Below are 15,319 nucleotides of genomic sequence, written 5' to 3'. Positions count from 1 at the left end.
TCATCATGGGCTGGAAGAGAACCCATAAAGGTCAAGACATCAAGTCAGCTTAAATGTTAGATGCTCTGCTTCTCTTCCTCACATGCAGCCAAGTGGGAAAAAAAGATGGGGAGCCATCTTCTTACAACCCAGGACTTTATAAACTGGAAGAGACTTAGAATTCATTGCATTCAGCTCCTTCATATTAAAAGTGAGGAGGCTGTGATTTCTCTACGGTCAGCCAAGACGGTAGACCTAGAACACAGGTCACTGGGCTTCCAGCCCAAAGAGACGCTAGGCCTTTTTCTCCCCTTACTTGAGAGCCGTCAGACCTGCTTACCAGAGGGAGTCTAGGGTATGCCCCGTGAGCTGGGTTTGCTACTGGAAGGAAGCAGCTTCCTCCTCCCTCTGCAGCCTAGGCCTCGAGAGCTGGTTCCAGCCCTTGTTCCCTTAGCCCTGGGGCTCAAGGCAGGACCATGGAAGTAGCTTGGGTAACATTCTTGCCAGGCCCTTGTGACATTAGAGCTAGAGCAAGTGAATGAGACTGGGACGGGAGGAAGTGTGTCCTCTGAGCTGGAGTGGCAAACCCCTTCTGGTCTGGTGCCTCCCTCTGAAGGGAGAGTTGGATTCAGCTGCTGAGTGTCACCAGGAGTGACTGGTCTCACAGAAGCAGAGCGATGAGGAGGGTGAAGTTGGTTAGGAAGTACTCATGGGGGAGATCCTTCTTCTACCCTATTGGTTTCTCTGCTGTTACAGCATCAGGAGTAGGTATCTGAAATGCAAGGACTCTGGGGGTTACAGGGTAGGCAGAAGGGCAGCCAGCTCGATGGTCAGAAACAGGGTGGAGGTGATACCCTTCCTCCTACAGCCTCTTCTTGTCCTCCTCTTGGGGCAGGACCCCTCACCCACACAGCTCATGAAAGATTGACTTCTGGACAGGAGGGTGCGGGCTGTCACCCTGAGTATTGCAGCTGTCCTCTGCACACTCAGGTCTCACGGAGGCCTGAGTGTCTGGAGGCAAGGCCGACTGACATTTTGATATTCCCTTTCATGCCCCATGCTCTTTGTCAGCCCAGAAATGGGTGGAAGCCTCTAGGAGACTGGCCAGGTGGTACCTGGGGCCTGTCCCTTCTGCCACCCACCTGAGGCTTACATGTGTCCCTGATCTGGCCCCAAGTATACTGAGGCAAAAGTATATCTCTCCTTTACCCACAGCTGGCAGTTAGAGCTGTGGAAACTGAAGAGCATGACAGTTTATCATTTTCCTTTTTCCTCATGCCCATTTTTCTTTTTCTTTCTTTTGGCTCCACTGTGCGGCATGTGGGATCTTAGTTCCCCGACCAGGGGTCAAACCCGTGCCCCCTGCAGTGGAAGAGTGGAATCCTAACCACTGGACTGCCAGGGAATTTCCCATTTTTCTTTTCCTCACTTGGCTGCATATGAGGAACAGAATGTTACCTGGCCAGTCAGTCAGAGGCTGCCAGACATACTCATGTGGCTCCAGAGGCCTGAGCATGTTGGGGAAGCAGGTGGGTTGGTCTGCATGTGTTGATCGCTTTCTTTTTCTTTTTTTATTTGGTTGTGCTGGGTCTTAGTTGCGGCAGGTGGGCTCCTTATTTGCGGCTCGTGGGCTCCTTAGTTGCAGCAGGCGGGCTCCTTAGTTGCAGCTCGAGGGTGCCTTAGTTGCTGCTTGAGGGCTCTTTAGTTGCATCTTGCCGGCTTCTTAGTTGTGGCTTGCTGGCTCCTTAGTTTCGGCACGTGGGCTCCTTAGTTGTGGCATGTGAACTGTTAGTTGCGGCATGCATGTGGGATCTAGTTTCCTGACCAGGGGTCGAACCCGGGCCCCTTGCATTGGGAGCACGGAATGTAAACCACTGTGCCACCAGGGAGGTCCCGATCGCTTTTTCAGGAGGTGCTGAATTGGACTTGGCCAGAAGTGTGGCCATGGGTGAGTGTGGAAGGCCTTGCTTCTCCTTTGTGAGCCCTGTTGGAGACCTCCAAGGGGCCACTATTCTGGAGGTCAACATAAGCCCCTGCCCCGCTGTCAGTGGGCTGGCTCGAGGACCACCTTCCCGTGTTTGTCCTGTTTGACTTCCCGCTGCAGGTCCCTCAGTGTGTGAGGGTTAGGCTGGGTGCCATTGCACAGCCCGGTTCTCATGTCAGGACAGCTCGAGTCACATTGTCTTAGGGGACCCAGCTGCGCACAGTTCTTCAAAGATGGGGAGAGCTGGGGCCTGCCAAAGAGGGTGGGCAGGCCCTCAGACTAATGAGCCCATCAGCATTCCTCACACTGCTGCCTGTACCAGGTAATTGGAGAGGCGAGCACCTGGGGGAGGAGGAGGGGCAGATCAATCCGGCTCACTTTGGCGATCATGGCAACAAGCAGCAGGGGTTGACAGCTGGTGTGAGCCTGTGTCACTCTGGAGGTGGAGATGCTTAAGCCCACAGTGCGTGTCTAGTGGGAGGCCCATCTGAGACTGCACTGGACTGGTTTGGAGCTGCAGGGGGCCTTGGTTTGTTTGGCTGGGTATGGTTATGAAGTGGGGATGCCTCCAATCCATCCGTGTTCAGGTTCCTGACTTGTGAGTCCAGGTTTGCCACTTTTTATTCTGTCATTTGCAGAGGAGTTGCCTCTCTTCTGGCTTGACTGGACCAAGGGCCAGGGGCAGAATCCATGTCCCAGCCCTGTTTGGCTGGCCTGGGCTGGCAGCTCTGTCTTGGAGCTGTCCCACCAACAGGCTAGGCTGAGCTGCAGTGTGTTCCCCAGTGATTTCTCCTTTTCTTGGAGACCATAAAAGCCGCAGTGCAGCGCAAGCACAGGTATTCCCATGACCTGTTCCAGCTCTAGGTTTGCTTTGTCCATCAGTGGCCCCATTATGCCTGCGTCTCTCCATTTCTCAAATGAGTGACAGGGGCCACAGTGTGTCTGTGGTCTAGATTGGCTGGCCCCTCACAATGGCTCTTTGTGTTCAGGTGGCAGCAGCAAGCCATGGGGCTTTCTTGAACTGAGAGCCCACAGCTACTGTGGCAACTGTCTAGTCCAGTCACCCTGCATGTCAGCCTCAGTATCAGAGCCCTGAGTTACACAGGCCTGCAGGGAAATGTGGACCAGGCTGCCTGCATGGGAGGGCTGTTGCTCCTTGCTCTCCCTCACTGCTCTCAGACAGCACGGGATTTATGGGCCCGAACTGCCCTCCTCCTGGAGGCAAGTCGCTTACCAGGAATCACTGGGAGCTGGCCCATTGGTGAGGAGGACCCTGTTAGGTGGCTGTTTAGAAATCTGGGCTTTCTGTGACTTTCTTCCAGTTCAGCTCAGTAAAAGTTGAGATTTGCCTTCCAAAGGGCAGGTAAGGATAACAACTACAAGTAGCTCCACCCCTTCTTCAGGACTCCAGATGAGTCTTTTCCTTGTTTCCTACCCCACCCCACCCACTGCCTCCCAGTACATCGACATCAGTGGGGAAAGGCATGGGGGAAGAGTTGGGGGTCAAGGAAGCCTGACTGGGGGTAGCGATAACTGTGTTAGTGTGTCTGCTGAGTGGGCATGCAGCTACCCCAAATGTGGGCTCTCAGACTTTCCGGAGCCCCTTGGAGAGTGTGTTCAGGGGCTCCTCAAGGTGAAGGGCACCACGGGGTAGAACAGTTAGACCTCTCACCAGACAGGAAGGAGGGTGATAGGACACCTGGCATCCCAGCCGAACCACCTGGAGCAGGCTCAGCAGAAGTCCTAGCCACCCACCCTTTGGAGAGTGTCAGAGCCCGTGCCAGAGTGCTCCCAAGAGATGCAGGGACTCGGAGAAGTGCTGCATCTGCCCTCCTTCAGCAGAGTAAGTCAAGGGCCCGGGCATCTGAGCCCCACATGCTGGAAGCAGCTGCAGGAGAGGGCACCCATCAGGTGCCATGCATGGGTTGTTTACTCTCTGAGCCCCTGTCTTCTGAGTGCCTCCTGTATGCCCGGCACCAGGCACTGGTGAATAGCTAAGCATGGTCTAATGGGAACAATAAACTTGAAATTATTCGAATAGTTGCTTAGCACTGGTGGCTAAGAGAGGGAGTGTGAGCAAGTGTCCTTTAACCTGAGAACCTGAGGATTCAGCCAGGTGAAGACAATTTGTGCGGGCTGAGGCCCTGAGACAGATGGCTGTTTGGTGTGTGGCTGAGATGAGGCAGCCGTGGGTGCATGTAGCAGAGCAGGCTTTGTGCTGAGGAAAGAATGTACTAAAACGAGGCTGGCACAGGGTACTGCCAGGAGCCCCTGTGTGGCTTAGAGAGGTCATGCAGACATGAGAAGCACCCCTGAGAAGGGTCCTAATCCCTGCTGGGCTCCCAGGATCCCCCTGCCATCCCAGCAGATGGAGAAATCTAGTTGCCTTGAATTGTTTCCTTTCTCCTCATGGCTGAGAGGCTGAGGCTGAGGCTGATGCAGAGAATGCAGTGATTATTTTGGCCACTTTTTCAGTTGGAAGGGAGGGCAGACCCTGTTTCTAAGGACTAGGAAGTGACTCAGTATGGGCATCCAGTGATGGGAGCTTAAGTCCGGCTCAAGATATGGTGGAAGGTTTGGGTCGTTCTCATTAAATCGCCCTGATGTTATGGTGGTCCTGGTGTAGGTTGGGTGGTCTTGACGGGGGCCACCTCCTTGAACCAGGCTTTGAGTCCAGGGCATCTTTGAAGTTTGCTCCTCAGGGAGGGGGTGGGTCCTTCTCCTCCTATCACACTCCTTGTCACTCAGAGAGCAGCCTCTGCTCAGTGGCCTGGGTCAGCACTGGGTGGGAAGGGGAGGCCCGGAATGTTCTACGTGAGAGGAGCCGGGCAGTTCCTCTCTCTAGGGGGAGAGTGCAGGGCTACTGGACAGGTCTGAGTGCTGTGTAGGTGACATCATCGGGATGTTCAGGGCAATGTTGAGTGTGCTCGCTCTAATGCTTGTCCTTGGCTTCTAGCCCTGGCCCAGTGTGTCCAACCTGGCCAAGGACTTCATTGACCGCCTGCTGACGGTGGACCCCGGCGCCCGTATGACGGCACTGCAGGCCCTGAGGCATCCGTGGGTGGTGAGCATGGCAGCCTCTTCGTCTATGAAGAATCTGCACCGCTCCATCTCCCAGAACCTCCTCAAACGCGCCTCCTCGCGCTGCCAGAGCACCAAATCTGCCCAGTCCACGCGTTCCAGCCGCTCTACACGATCCAACAAGTCTCGCCGAGTGCGGGAGCGAGAGCTGCGGGAGCTCAACCTGCGCTACCAGCAGCAGTACAATGGCTGAGCTGGCAGGCTGGGGTGCTGACATGGCATGGCCCCAGCCTGGCCACACATTGCTGTGCCATCTGGACCCACCGCCCTCTCTAGAGATAGGTCTGTATGGTCAGTGGTAGGTGAATGGCCCCAGCCCCTTCTCTGTGCCTTCAGCAGTCCCCATCTTCACCCTGGGCCTGAGTCTGGTGCGACAGAGTGGAGGGAGCCCTGGGGCATAAGAGCCCCCTGAACGGGGAGCCTGGTCTGGCACTAATGCTCCTTTTGGTGGACAACTGCTCTGGTACATATTGGGGGAAGGGCAGGACCTGGCCTTCAGTCTCCTCACCTCTTGGCTCTTCCCTAGACCAAAGGAGCATGCAGTGCCAGGTAGAGGGTGTCTTGTGGTCCCAGGACTCTTTGGGACAGTTACTTCTGGAATCCCCCCTTTCCTCTACCAAGCCTTCCTGTCTGCCCTCCCCCCGCCCCACATTTCATGGCATCCTGATCCTCATGATTATGCTCCAGTGAGAGGCCCAGGTAGGCCCACAGCTTGTGCCTTGGCTGGACTCTCAGCCCCTGGCTGAGTCTAAACAGCCTCCCACCTCCCAGCCAAGATCTGTCTTCCTTCATGGTGCCCCTGGGGACCCCTCCCGGCCCCAGGACTTGCCAGGATCTCTGGTGGTAGGACCGTGGAATGGTCCTTGGCCCTCTGGACTGTGTGGCCATGTTGGTAGCAGGCTTGCTCCAGGCTTCAGCCTCTCTCTGACTATGAGAGTTCCTGCCCACCAGCCTACTGCACTCAGTGCCTTCTTTACAGAGCCTACTATCACCTCCCTCTCCCCCTTGGATGCCCATTCTATTCCCCAGGTGCCTCCTTCCCAACTGTGCGGGGTTAAAAGGAGCCCCACTGCTGCTACCTGGGGGATGGGGGCACCTGGGCCAAAGCAAAGGGCAGGGGCTTCCGAGGGAGAGCCCCATCAGGATTCCAGTGTCAGCCTGGGTTCCACCCTTGGTGTTGCCTTTCCCTTCAGGTGCTGCTGTTCCCTCCTCTGCAGCTGCATGAAGGAGCCATCTAGTGTCTGGCATGAGTATGGGCGGCCGAGGAATGAGCACCATGCTCTCCCTTTATCCTCCAAGAGGAAGTCGGAAGGAAGGAGCTGCTGCATTGAGGGAGGGTCCCCGGGGTGCTCAACCCTATCCCCTTCTGCTGAGCTTTTGCGCAGCTCCCCCTGGAACTTAGCCATACTGTGTGACCTGCCTCTGAACCCTGAGTGCCTGGGGCACTGACCTTCTCACGGTGGCCTTGCTCAGTCCAGCCTGTCCCTGCTTCTTTTCACAGCATTACCCTTCCATTCTGGGCCCCGCTGAATCTCCGTCTGGAGGGAGCCCCTCTGAGAGGTGGGTGGAATTGGGTGGCTGCTTTCCCAGAGGTCTGAGCCAGACCATCCCGCGTCAGTCATGGTGCCTCCCCACCACCACAGACGGGGCTGGAACCCAAGCCCTGTCCCTCCACAGCTGCTTTCAGTGGGTGGGAAGGAGCCAGGGCCCAGCTTTAGCCTTAGCTGGACTGCAGGTCCCCTGCCAGCAGGGAGGGTTTGGCTCTTAGTTCCTCCCAGTGGGTTCCCTTGGGCTAGGCCCTCTTCTTTTTGCATGTGCCACCTCCAGTGGGAAACCAAGCCAAAAGAGACCACTCTGGGCCAAGTCATTCGTGCCTTGTACACCCCCTCCTCCTGTCTCCAGTTCTCCTAGCACAAGGCAGTGGAAAGCCCAAGCCCCATGGCCTCAGAATTCCCCCTACTTCCCCAAGTGCCTCTGGGGATTTATTTCCTCTTTTGGCCAGGATGGGCCTGGTCCTGAAGGTAGGACGGAGGGAGTTTGGAGACTTGGGCCTTTATGCCATGGACTGTGGATGGAGAATGTGCAGTTATTTATTTTGTGTACTCAAGTTTGTAAATGTATCCTTCGTACTCAATAAACAGGCTGCCTTCCCCAGGGAAAGCTGCCCATTCATTCCAACAGCCCAGTCTCTTGCTGTGGACAAGAGGTTGCCCAGGAGGCGGTGGGGAGATGGGAAGAGCCCAACCTGGTCACGGCTAGTCTAGGAGGATCCTAACTCCTCAACACCTGCCGTGCCAGAAGACAAACTCCGCTTGGGGAATGGGGCCCCCAAGAGCCTCTCTTTTTTTTTTTTTTTTTTTGCGGTACACAGGCCTCTCACTGTTGTGGTCTCTCCCGTTGCGGAGCACAGGCTCCGGACGTGCAGGCTCAGCGGCCATGGCTCACGGGCCCAGCAGCTCCGAGGCATGTGGGATCTTCCCGGACCGGGGCACGAACCCGCGTCCCCTGCATCGGCAGGCGGACTCTCAACCACTGTGCCACCAGGGAAGCCCTAGCCTCTGCTTTTCCCTGAACCAGGAAGACAGACAGGCATACACAAGAGGACAGAGCCTGGGGTCTTTATTGGACTGAGACGGGGAGAGGGCCTGTGGTGGGCTTGGTTGTAGGCTATGATTGATCCAGGTACTGAACTTGCTAACCTGAGTGTACGTGGCAGGCGCACACACGTTGCAGTTATTGGCGCCCCAGGAGACAATACCAGTGAGCACCCACATGTCCCCCTTCTGGCAGACAAGCGGGCCTCCACATTCACCCTGATGGAAGGAGGGGAGAAGTCAGTGTGGAGGGTGGGAGTGCCACAGGACAGTGCAGAGGACAGGACAGGGTGCCAGTGCTCACCTGGCACAAGGAGGCCCCGAGGCCCCTGCACAGATCATAGAGTTGGTGATGCGTGAGCCCCAGTATTGCTGGCCACTGACTCACGGTGACCAGGGGCAGAATCACCTGCTGCAGGCGTGCAGGAGTCACACTGCCTGTGGGCCGGGAGTGGGTGGTTAGGTCCCAGATGACTTGTCCCCACCTTGCCCTCCCACCCAGAGTTTTGGCCCAAATTCCTACCCGCACCGCTGAGGCGGCCGCAGCCAGTGGTGACACGTGAGGCCTTCAGGCAGCACCTCATTTGAGGAAGCCAGGCAAACTGGTGAGATGTGTGTTGTGTACTGGGCTGGGGAGGCGAGCTTTAGTAGCATCAGATCGTTGTTCATGGTGGTGGGGTTCCAGAAAGGGTGCAGAGCCAGGAAGGGGCCATGCAAGATGGGGATGGGCACAGGCCCCCAGTGTGATGGGTGCTGAGGGGACTAGGCCAGGGCATGCTCCAAATTCCTCACCCCCAGAGCCCACACACCTACACTGCCCACTCTTCCTTCCCCATCTGCAGCCCAGGCACTGACCCGCAAGATGAACAGAACCTGAAAAGGCTCAGCGCTGGATGATAGGTCATACTCGCCCAGGATGACAAAGTGGCAGCCAGGGCTGCAGTGAGAGCGGGGTTGGGCAGCCACAAGGAGGGCAGAGTGACAAGAGAGAGGCCTCCAGGGCAAGGGGGTGGGGAGGTGGGGGCTGGGGGGGGGTGCAGGTAGAAGGGAAGCACTCACACAACATTGCAGTGGGCAGCAGTGACCAGCCAGGACTGACTGATGAGGGAACCACCGCAGAAGTGGAAGCTGTTGCTGTCCTGGGGTCAGGGGTCAGAAGTGGGGGTGGGCCCAGGCTACACCCAGGCATGAAACACCTGAAACCCTGCCCCACACCCAGGGTGCATGTACCTGCAAGGACACCTGCCAGGGCCACGAGCCCAGCACTGCATTCTCCCCATTGACAATCCCCTGGCTGAAGCTCAGCACCGGTCTGATGGCAGGAACGCCACAACCTGACCATTGGGCTGGTGAGGACCTGCTTCCCACATCCCAGCACACCTCTCCTCTCCTCCTCCTGGGTGCTCCCAGGCTGTGCCCCCCAGAGGGGTCCAAATCAAGAGGGCTCATCACTACCCATTCTCACCCTGAGCACCTCTGGGCCTCTATAGCTATCTCAGTTGCCCCCATCCAACCAGCCCCCAAGTTCTGTTCATTCTTCCTCATCTCTCTCCAACCTATGCCCCACCATTCCCCAACTCCACCCCACCCCCAATCCCAGGCCATTTTTCTCCCTGTCCCCAGGAATATTCCCGTCTCCTTCCTAGCCTCTTCACTCCCTCCAGACCTCAACGGTCCATACCCCACATGCAGCCAGAAGGCTCTTCCTAAACTACACGTCCAACCTTTGCTTCTCAGCTTCCTAAACCCTCCCCGGCTCTTGGGCCCAGCCCAAGCTCCTGTCCCATTTGTGAGACTGGCCCCTGACCCCCTCTTGCCCAGCCTTGCCACATCCTTTCTCCTTTGCCTACTCTGTCCACCTGCTTCCCTTCTAGCCAGCCTGGCCCCTGCCCTGAGCCCCTGAGCAGGAAGCCTGGGCTGCTGCTGGGAGCTGGGTTGCCCTAAGGCTGTTCAGTCAGGGCTGGGCCAGGCCCACTTACCCAAGGAGGAGCCAAGGAGGACCAGGGTAAGGATGAGGCTGAGCAGCAACACTGTGGCAGGCGTGAGGTTGAGAACTGGGCCTGGCTTTATGGTTCTCTTCATCCTTGAGCCAAAGTCCCAGGACTGAGGCCAGGCAGCTGTGGAGGTTCAGCTCCCTGCCATTATTCCTCCTTGCTCTAGGCAGGAGGAGGGTCTCTTTGGGTCAAGGTCCTCCACTCAGGCCTTGACTTATCAGACAGAGCCCAGGTGTGAGGCTCTCACCTCCTCCACCTCCCAAAGCCTGGCCCCTGACTGGATCCCTGAACCACCTCACATCCCAAATGTTGAGCACCAGGTACCAAGGACTTGTGGTTAGACTTAACGGTAACCACCTGGTGGCTGGGATCAGGGAAGTCTCCCAGGGCTATCAGGAGCACCAAACTCACAGAAGCCTGCTCAGCACCCAGGGGTGTTCCTGACTGGTAGAGGGAATGTCTACCTGCACCGGCTCTGCTGTGGAAGGGCCAGGGCCAGGACGGGGGTGCTGGCGGGTTGCAAATCCTAACATATCACCTCAGTGATTCCTCTTCAACTTGGAATGGGTGTCACGGTTTGCTCAGGGAGATGCTGACTCTTCCGCCACATGGTGTGTTTGGACCCAAACCTTCATCTGTCTGGCTCCAAAGCCCACACTGTTCATGATGAGATGATACACCTAGGAGGGGCCTTGTGCACAGGAGGGCAAGGTATGAGCCCTTGGTGACTGGCCGATCCTGGATGGAGATCAGGGGTGGAAGAATGACAGCCATCAAATCTCTGACAGCCTCCAGGCCTTGGGGCTCCCATGGACAAGCCCCTGGTGTCTACAGTCCATTCACTGTAGAGCCCCAAGGTGAGCCTGACCCAAGGGAGAGAAGACACCCCTGTGTGCAAAGTTGCAACAGGTAAGTTGGCTTGCCTCCTTCTAGGGGTGTGAGGGCTTTGGCTGATTCAAGAACACATCAGTCAAAAAAACGAGTTAATTGCTGACTAGAGGGAAGGATAGATACATGGTAAAGCAAATATAACAAAATACAAATTGTAAAGTCTGCAGTGGGTATATAGGTGTTCAACTTTTTTCCAGATTTTATGTTTTAAAATTTTCATAATAAAATACTGAGGGAAAAAGCATAAACGGGGACCCAGGGATGTCCAGCCTGGAGTAGACCCTCCCCAGGGGTTGGGCAGACTCTAACAGTTCCAAAGCTCCAGGGGAGCTCAGCCATTCTCTCCCAAGGCAGGATGCTCCCACTAGCAACCTGCACCTGGGCTGACACTCAGTGGGTGCTCAGCAAAAGTCTGCTGGATAAATGTGTCATATTATCTCCCCCCACATGAGCCCTGTGATCCCTGGCACCCAGAAAACTTGGAGTCAATCCCCTTAGTGACAGCCCAACATGTGCAAACAGAAGCTCAGCATCATGTTAGCACCTCAGGTATGCCTGGTCATCAGAGGGGTTTCACAGGTAAAGGCATTGTAGGGGTGAGGAGTGAGAACTTGCCCTTGGAATCAGGGAGCAGCTCCTCCACCAGCATTTTAGCCATCAGTGGGGATGGGGGCGGTCTGACTGAGAGCTGTGGGCTGTGTCCTTGGCCACTGATGAGCCAGGTAAAGGCTCTATGTGGGGGCAATACATAGGGCCTTTTGGGTTGTACAACAGCCCTCAGTGGACTAGAGGGCAAGAGCAAGGCATGGGAGTGGTAGGGGGAGGCTCTGTAGTGTGGAGAGTCAGGAGGGGGGCTTTCCACTTTGAGCCTGTGATACTTCCCAGGGCTGGGGTTCTGGAGGGGTAGATGCCTAAGGTGATGGGTGAAGTGCACCCCTTAGGCTAGGCACTGAAGCCATGGGAGGAAGTGGCCCCTGCAGGGATACCTTAGGTACAGAGCCCTGCTGGCTGCTTGTCCCCCTCCACCCAGGAAGGACACAGCCATCTGTCTAGGTATTTGTGTTTTCTGGGTTTATTCCTCCTTGTTCCAAGCTCTAAGCCTCAGCCTACTTCACTCCACATCCATGGCCTGCACAGTTTCCTCCAGCAGCTCCAGGGTCAGCGGCATCACTGTCTCCGACAGGACAGCTGTGGTCCCAGGGGCAAAGCGGTACTGGCTGGACCTGGGAAGGAGAAAGGATGACCTCATCAAGTGGCCTGTCTTCTCTTTGCAGCCCCCTATTTCCCTTGCTACCACCCCATCCTCCCCTGTGATTCCCCCATCTCCTATGCTCCTACCTCTCTATAGGCTCTGTGGGAGAGCTCAGTGTTCGCAGCAGCTTGGCGCTGGTCCCAGTGATCACACATGCATCCACACTGCCCCCAGAGCCCAAGTCACCCAGGATCCCTGCAGTGATGGCTTCCACCAGCAGCTCCTGCGCTGCCTCCAGCTGTAAAGATGTGTGTGTGTGTGTGTGAGTCCTGATGGACCCTTTAGTATCACCCTCAGGCTACAGCCTGGAGACTGTTAATCTTGTAGGCTGAACTATTTACCATTTTCTCACACCCAAACTTCTCTCTCTCCCTACATCACCATCTCCACCCCAGGCTCCTCTACCCTGGTTTCAGTATCCCTCTTTCCAGAGACCCCAATGTTCCCACTGCCCCCATCTTCACAAACTTCTCTGAGTCACTTGTGGCTCTGCTTCCAGTGGGCTATTCACCCACCCACAATCCCTGGCTCACTGCCTTTTTCTTTCTGGGCCATAAGCACCTATAAAGTGACATATGCCTTCTGCTTCCATCCACCCTAAACAAAATCCAGACTCCAGACCCCACCTGCTGTTACCTTCTCCCTCAACACCAAATGGCCCTCTCTGAGTTTTGACTTCTGGGACAGTCCAAGCTTTGGCACTGTTGTAATAGCACTTCACCCTCACTCCACTGGACCCTCAGTCTCCACTCAGTCGTCACCTCCGAGAAGCCTAGCTCTAGAGTAGGCCAGGGTACCTCTGCGTTTCCCCAGCTCCCGGGTGTACACTTCCCACCAATGCACGCGTAGTGTGTGTAGGGGGGAGATGTCGCTCACCGTCATGTTCGGCTGGAACCGGTCCTCCAGCACTGCCAGGGCCGCATCCTGGCCGGAGCCTGCAGGCAGGAAGGGCATCGGAGGTCAGCCGCGGCCTCCCAGTCGCGGGATAAACGTTGAGGTCCCACGGGCGGGGTTCGCGGGAAGGGGGCGGAAGCGCTCACCCTGGGCCGTGAAGGGCAGACGGCTGTAGGAGCCGTGGGGGTGCACGCAGTAGAGCTGCGGTCCGGTGAAGTCTACGCCGCCCACAATCAGCGAGGCGCCCACGTAGCCCCGGTACCTTTTCGCGGAGTGGGTGCGGTCAGTCGAACGCACAGAAATCTAGGTCCCGCCCCTCCTCGATAACACCCCTGCACCCGAGCCCCGCCCCTTCCCGTGGTCTGGCGCCCCGTGACCAACAGCGTTCCTTCCTGCCACTCTCTTAGCTCCTCTTAGGCCATCCTCTTCCGGTCTCTCGGACCTCGAGGCCCCGCCCTTTCTCCTGTCAAGCCTCCTCTCAGCCCTGCCCTCCCCGCAACTGCCCCTCCCCAGGATCATTTTAGCCCCGCCCCAGCACCGGAAGAGCGTCTGGCGCAAAGCGCGGGTGACCGTGGCCACGCGGGGCTCGCGGCCTGTGGACAGCGCGTGTAGCTCCATGTTAGACGCCGCCATCCGCGTGGTCATCTCTGCGTCCGCGGCAACTCCAGCCCCACAGCAGCTGAAGGCGAAGGGAGGGTTCGTGTGGGCAGGACTATGGATGTTCTGGGACCCGGGATGGGAATGAGGGGGCGGTTCTTGAGGGGGGAACTGGGCGGGGGAATGCTCACTAGATTTTAGGGGCGATGAAGTGGATCTTCTCGCAGCTCTGGTACGCCACGATCGAATCGTTAGTGGCCCGCGTATCCGCGCCCAGGATGACCCCGTCCTGGGGGGGAGGGGGAGGACCCATTGGTTCAGTGCCCACCTCCCATACCCGGCCGCTCCTCTGAGTGTTACAATCCCAACGCCCTACTCACTCGGAACACAAGGCCTGCGATGGTGGTTCCGGTCTTGCGTGCATGAGGGACACGGAGCCCCGGGAGGGAGCGTTCTAAGGCTGCGTTTCTGGAAACGGAGGGGAGAAACCCAGCTTTCAGTTCTTCTGGGACCGTCATCACATCCCCTAACTCCGTCCCGGTTACCCTCACCTTTCGGGTAAGCCTGGGAACCCAAATCGTTCCACACACGTACCTTCCCCCACCCTCGCCCCCAGGAATTTTAAAGACCCTGGGGCTCCCACTCCCGGAAGCCCCCACTGAGGGCGTAGGCAGCTGGGGAACCAACCATCCCCCCACTCACCTCTCGCAGTTTTCGAAGGAGAAGCCCTTTTGGGGTTCTGGCGCTGTCTTCTGCATCTCCGGGTGGGCAGGGGATCAGAGGAGTGGGATCAACACGGAGGAAGGCCGAAGCCTTGACCTCTCTCGGGCTGCACTACTGAGCTTCCTCCTTTCGCTTTCACCTTCCCTCAGAGCATGCCAGCCCCTTTTTTCTGCATCTTCTCTTTCACTTTCACCTTCAGCTCTGGTCCTAGGCAGCTTGGGAAGGGGGAGATGCCCCTTGCCTGGCTCTCCATGCTGCTCCTGGGCCCTCTGTCTGAACAGAGGGACAGATCCCTCCTCTCTGGCCACTGTCCAGCCTGAGCCCCGAGCTCTGCCCACCCTGACCCCAACTCTAACCTCAGGTCCCAATGTCCTGAGGCTGTCACATTGACCAGGTCTCTGTTATTGTTAGTGGCCTTCCAACATCATCAGTCATGGCTGCCATTTGTCATTCTCCCAACTCCTGCCTCTCTTTTGCTACCTTTGCCTTCTTCCTAAAACCTCAAACACGGAGGCTCAGTCCTCGGCCAAGGTGATGCTGATCCTTCCGTCTTCCATGTCTCGGATGCTGTCTTCCCTCTCTCAAGAGGGGCACCGTAGGTGTCCATCTGGTGGCTCGTAGGCATGCTGGGCTCTACCCATGGCTAAGCCTTATTTCACATCCCAAATGACCCATTATCCACTTCTTTCTCCTACTTACTGCTTGTTTCAGCTAGCATCCTCTCCCCTGGACACTGCACTGGCCTCTCTGGTTTCCCCACACTTCCTGCCCCTCACCCCCCACCCCCAGGCTACACTCTGCCCTGCAGAGAGGGGGCTCTTTTCTAGATTGGAGATCTGGTCACACCCTTTCCCTGGTTAAACCCTGTATCAGCTGCATGCTGCTCTTAGGTTGAAACCAGTCTTTACAGTTACCCTTCTCATTCCATCTGATCTCAGCACAGGCACCACCTCCTCTGGGAAGCCTTCCCTGACCCATAAGAATCACCACCTTGTTCCTCCCTAACCTTTTCTCTCAGATCACTTAGCTCCATTAATTAAATCTTCAATATTGAAATGACCTATTTAGTGGCTGTCACTCTCCTAGATGCTAAACTCTTGTGCTTCTGTCACCCACCTAGCACTCAAAAGTCTCTGTCTAGAGGTGGGGTCTCACCTGCCCTTTTGGGAGCTAGGAGGGGCAGCTCAGATATTCTCCATCCTGTACCCTAGGCTCCACGTACCCCCATTCTACAGCTGTGTGTGCAGCTCCCTCCAGTCCCCATGCCCAGAGCAGAGGCAGGCACAGAGAGGCTGCTTAAATAGCTCAACCAGAAGAGTGGGAAGCTGTA

At 56.7% G+C, this 15,319-nt stretch overlaps 3 protein-coding genes across 5 annotated transcripts in view; 1 reads left to right on the top strand and 2 right to left on the bottom strand.

The window, feature by feature from the left end:
- The window catches only part of PSKH1 (protein serine kinase H1), a 35,083-nt gene extending 27,859 nt beyond the window's left edge, over positions 1-7,224 (top strand). The window contains exon 3 of one of the 2 annotated variants that reach the window (XM_027119524.1): positions 4,920-7,224. In XM_027119524.1, coding sequence (XP_026975325.1) covers positions 4,920-5,237 — 318 coding nt within the window. In that variant the 3' untranslated portion in view covers positions 5,238-7,224. The remainder of the gene's footprint in view (positions 1-4,919) is intronic. The other variant, XM_027119525.1, reaches the window with a different exon arrangement.
- Positions 5,377-10,552, bottom strand: CTRL (chymotrypsin like). Its single transcript, XM_027119923.1, is given in 10 exon segments — positions 5,377-5,409; positions 7,690-7,857; positions 7,921-8,013; positions 8,015-8,076; positions 8,162-8,193; positions 8,195-8,339; positions 8,493-8,575; positions 8,698-8,777; positions 8,869-8,972; positions 9,618-10,552. Coding segments are annotated over 10 exon segments (903 nt in total). The 5' UTR covers positions 9,721-10,552.
- Positions 10,553-10,824: 272 nt separating this feature from the next.
- Positions 10,825-14,141, bottom strand: PSMB10 (proteasome 20S subunit beta 10). 2 transcript variants are annotated; one of them, XM_027119527.1, is made up of 8 exons: positions 13,969-14,140; positions 13,647-13,734; positions 13,458-13,555; positions 13,208-13,348; positions 12,816-12,931; positions 12,652-12,710; positions 11,862-12,013; positions 11,379-11,746 (listed from the first exon to the last, which is right to left on the bottom strand). In XM_027119527.1, exons 1-8 carry the CDS (start codon positions 14,022-14,024, stop codon positions 11,635-11,637), a joined length of 822 nt encoding a protein of 273 aa, XP_026975328.1. In that variant the 5' UTR covers positions 14,025-14,140; the 3' UTR covers positions 11,379-11,634. The 2 variants fall into 2 exon arrangements, with proteins under 2 accessions (XP_026975329.1, XP_026975328.1); XM_027119528.1 differs by lacking the exon at positions 11,862-12,013 and having other exon boundaries at positions 10,825-11,746; positions 13,969-14,141.
- Positions 14,142-15,319: the final 1,178 nt, after the last annotated feature.

The sequence above is a fragment of the Aethalodelphis obliquidens genome, unplaced genomic scaffold, assembly GCF_003676395.1.
Source record: "Aethalodelphis obliquidens isolate GAN/ISIS:26980383/991018 unplaced genomic scaffold, ASM367639v1 scaffold20, whole genome shotgun sequence".
NCBI lineage: Eukaryota > Metazoa > Chordata > Mammalia > Artiodactyla > Delphinidae > Aethalodelphis > Aethalodelphis obliquidens.
This window is presented reverse-complemented; position numbering and strand designations above follow the sequence as displayed.

Coding starts and splice junctions, on each gene's coding strand:
- PSMB10 (XM_027119527.1), bottom strand. CDS start 14,024: ATGCAGAAGACAGCGCCAGAACCCCAAAAGGGCTTCTCCTTCGAAAAC. Junction 12,932..13,207: donor TTGCGCCAGACGCTCTTCCG/GTGCTGGGGCGG, acceptor CTCCGCGAAAAG/GTACCGGGGCTACGTGGGCG. Junction 12,014..12,651: donor GGTTCCAGCCGAACATGACG/GTGAGCGACATC, acceptor ACATCTTTACAG/CTGGAGGCAGCGCAGGAGCT.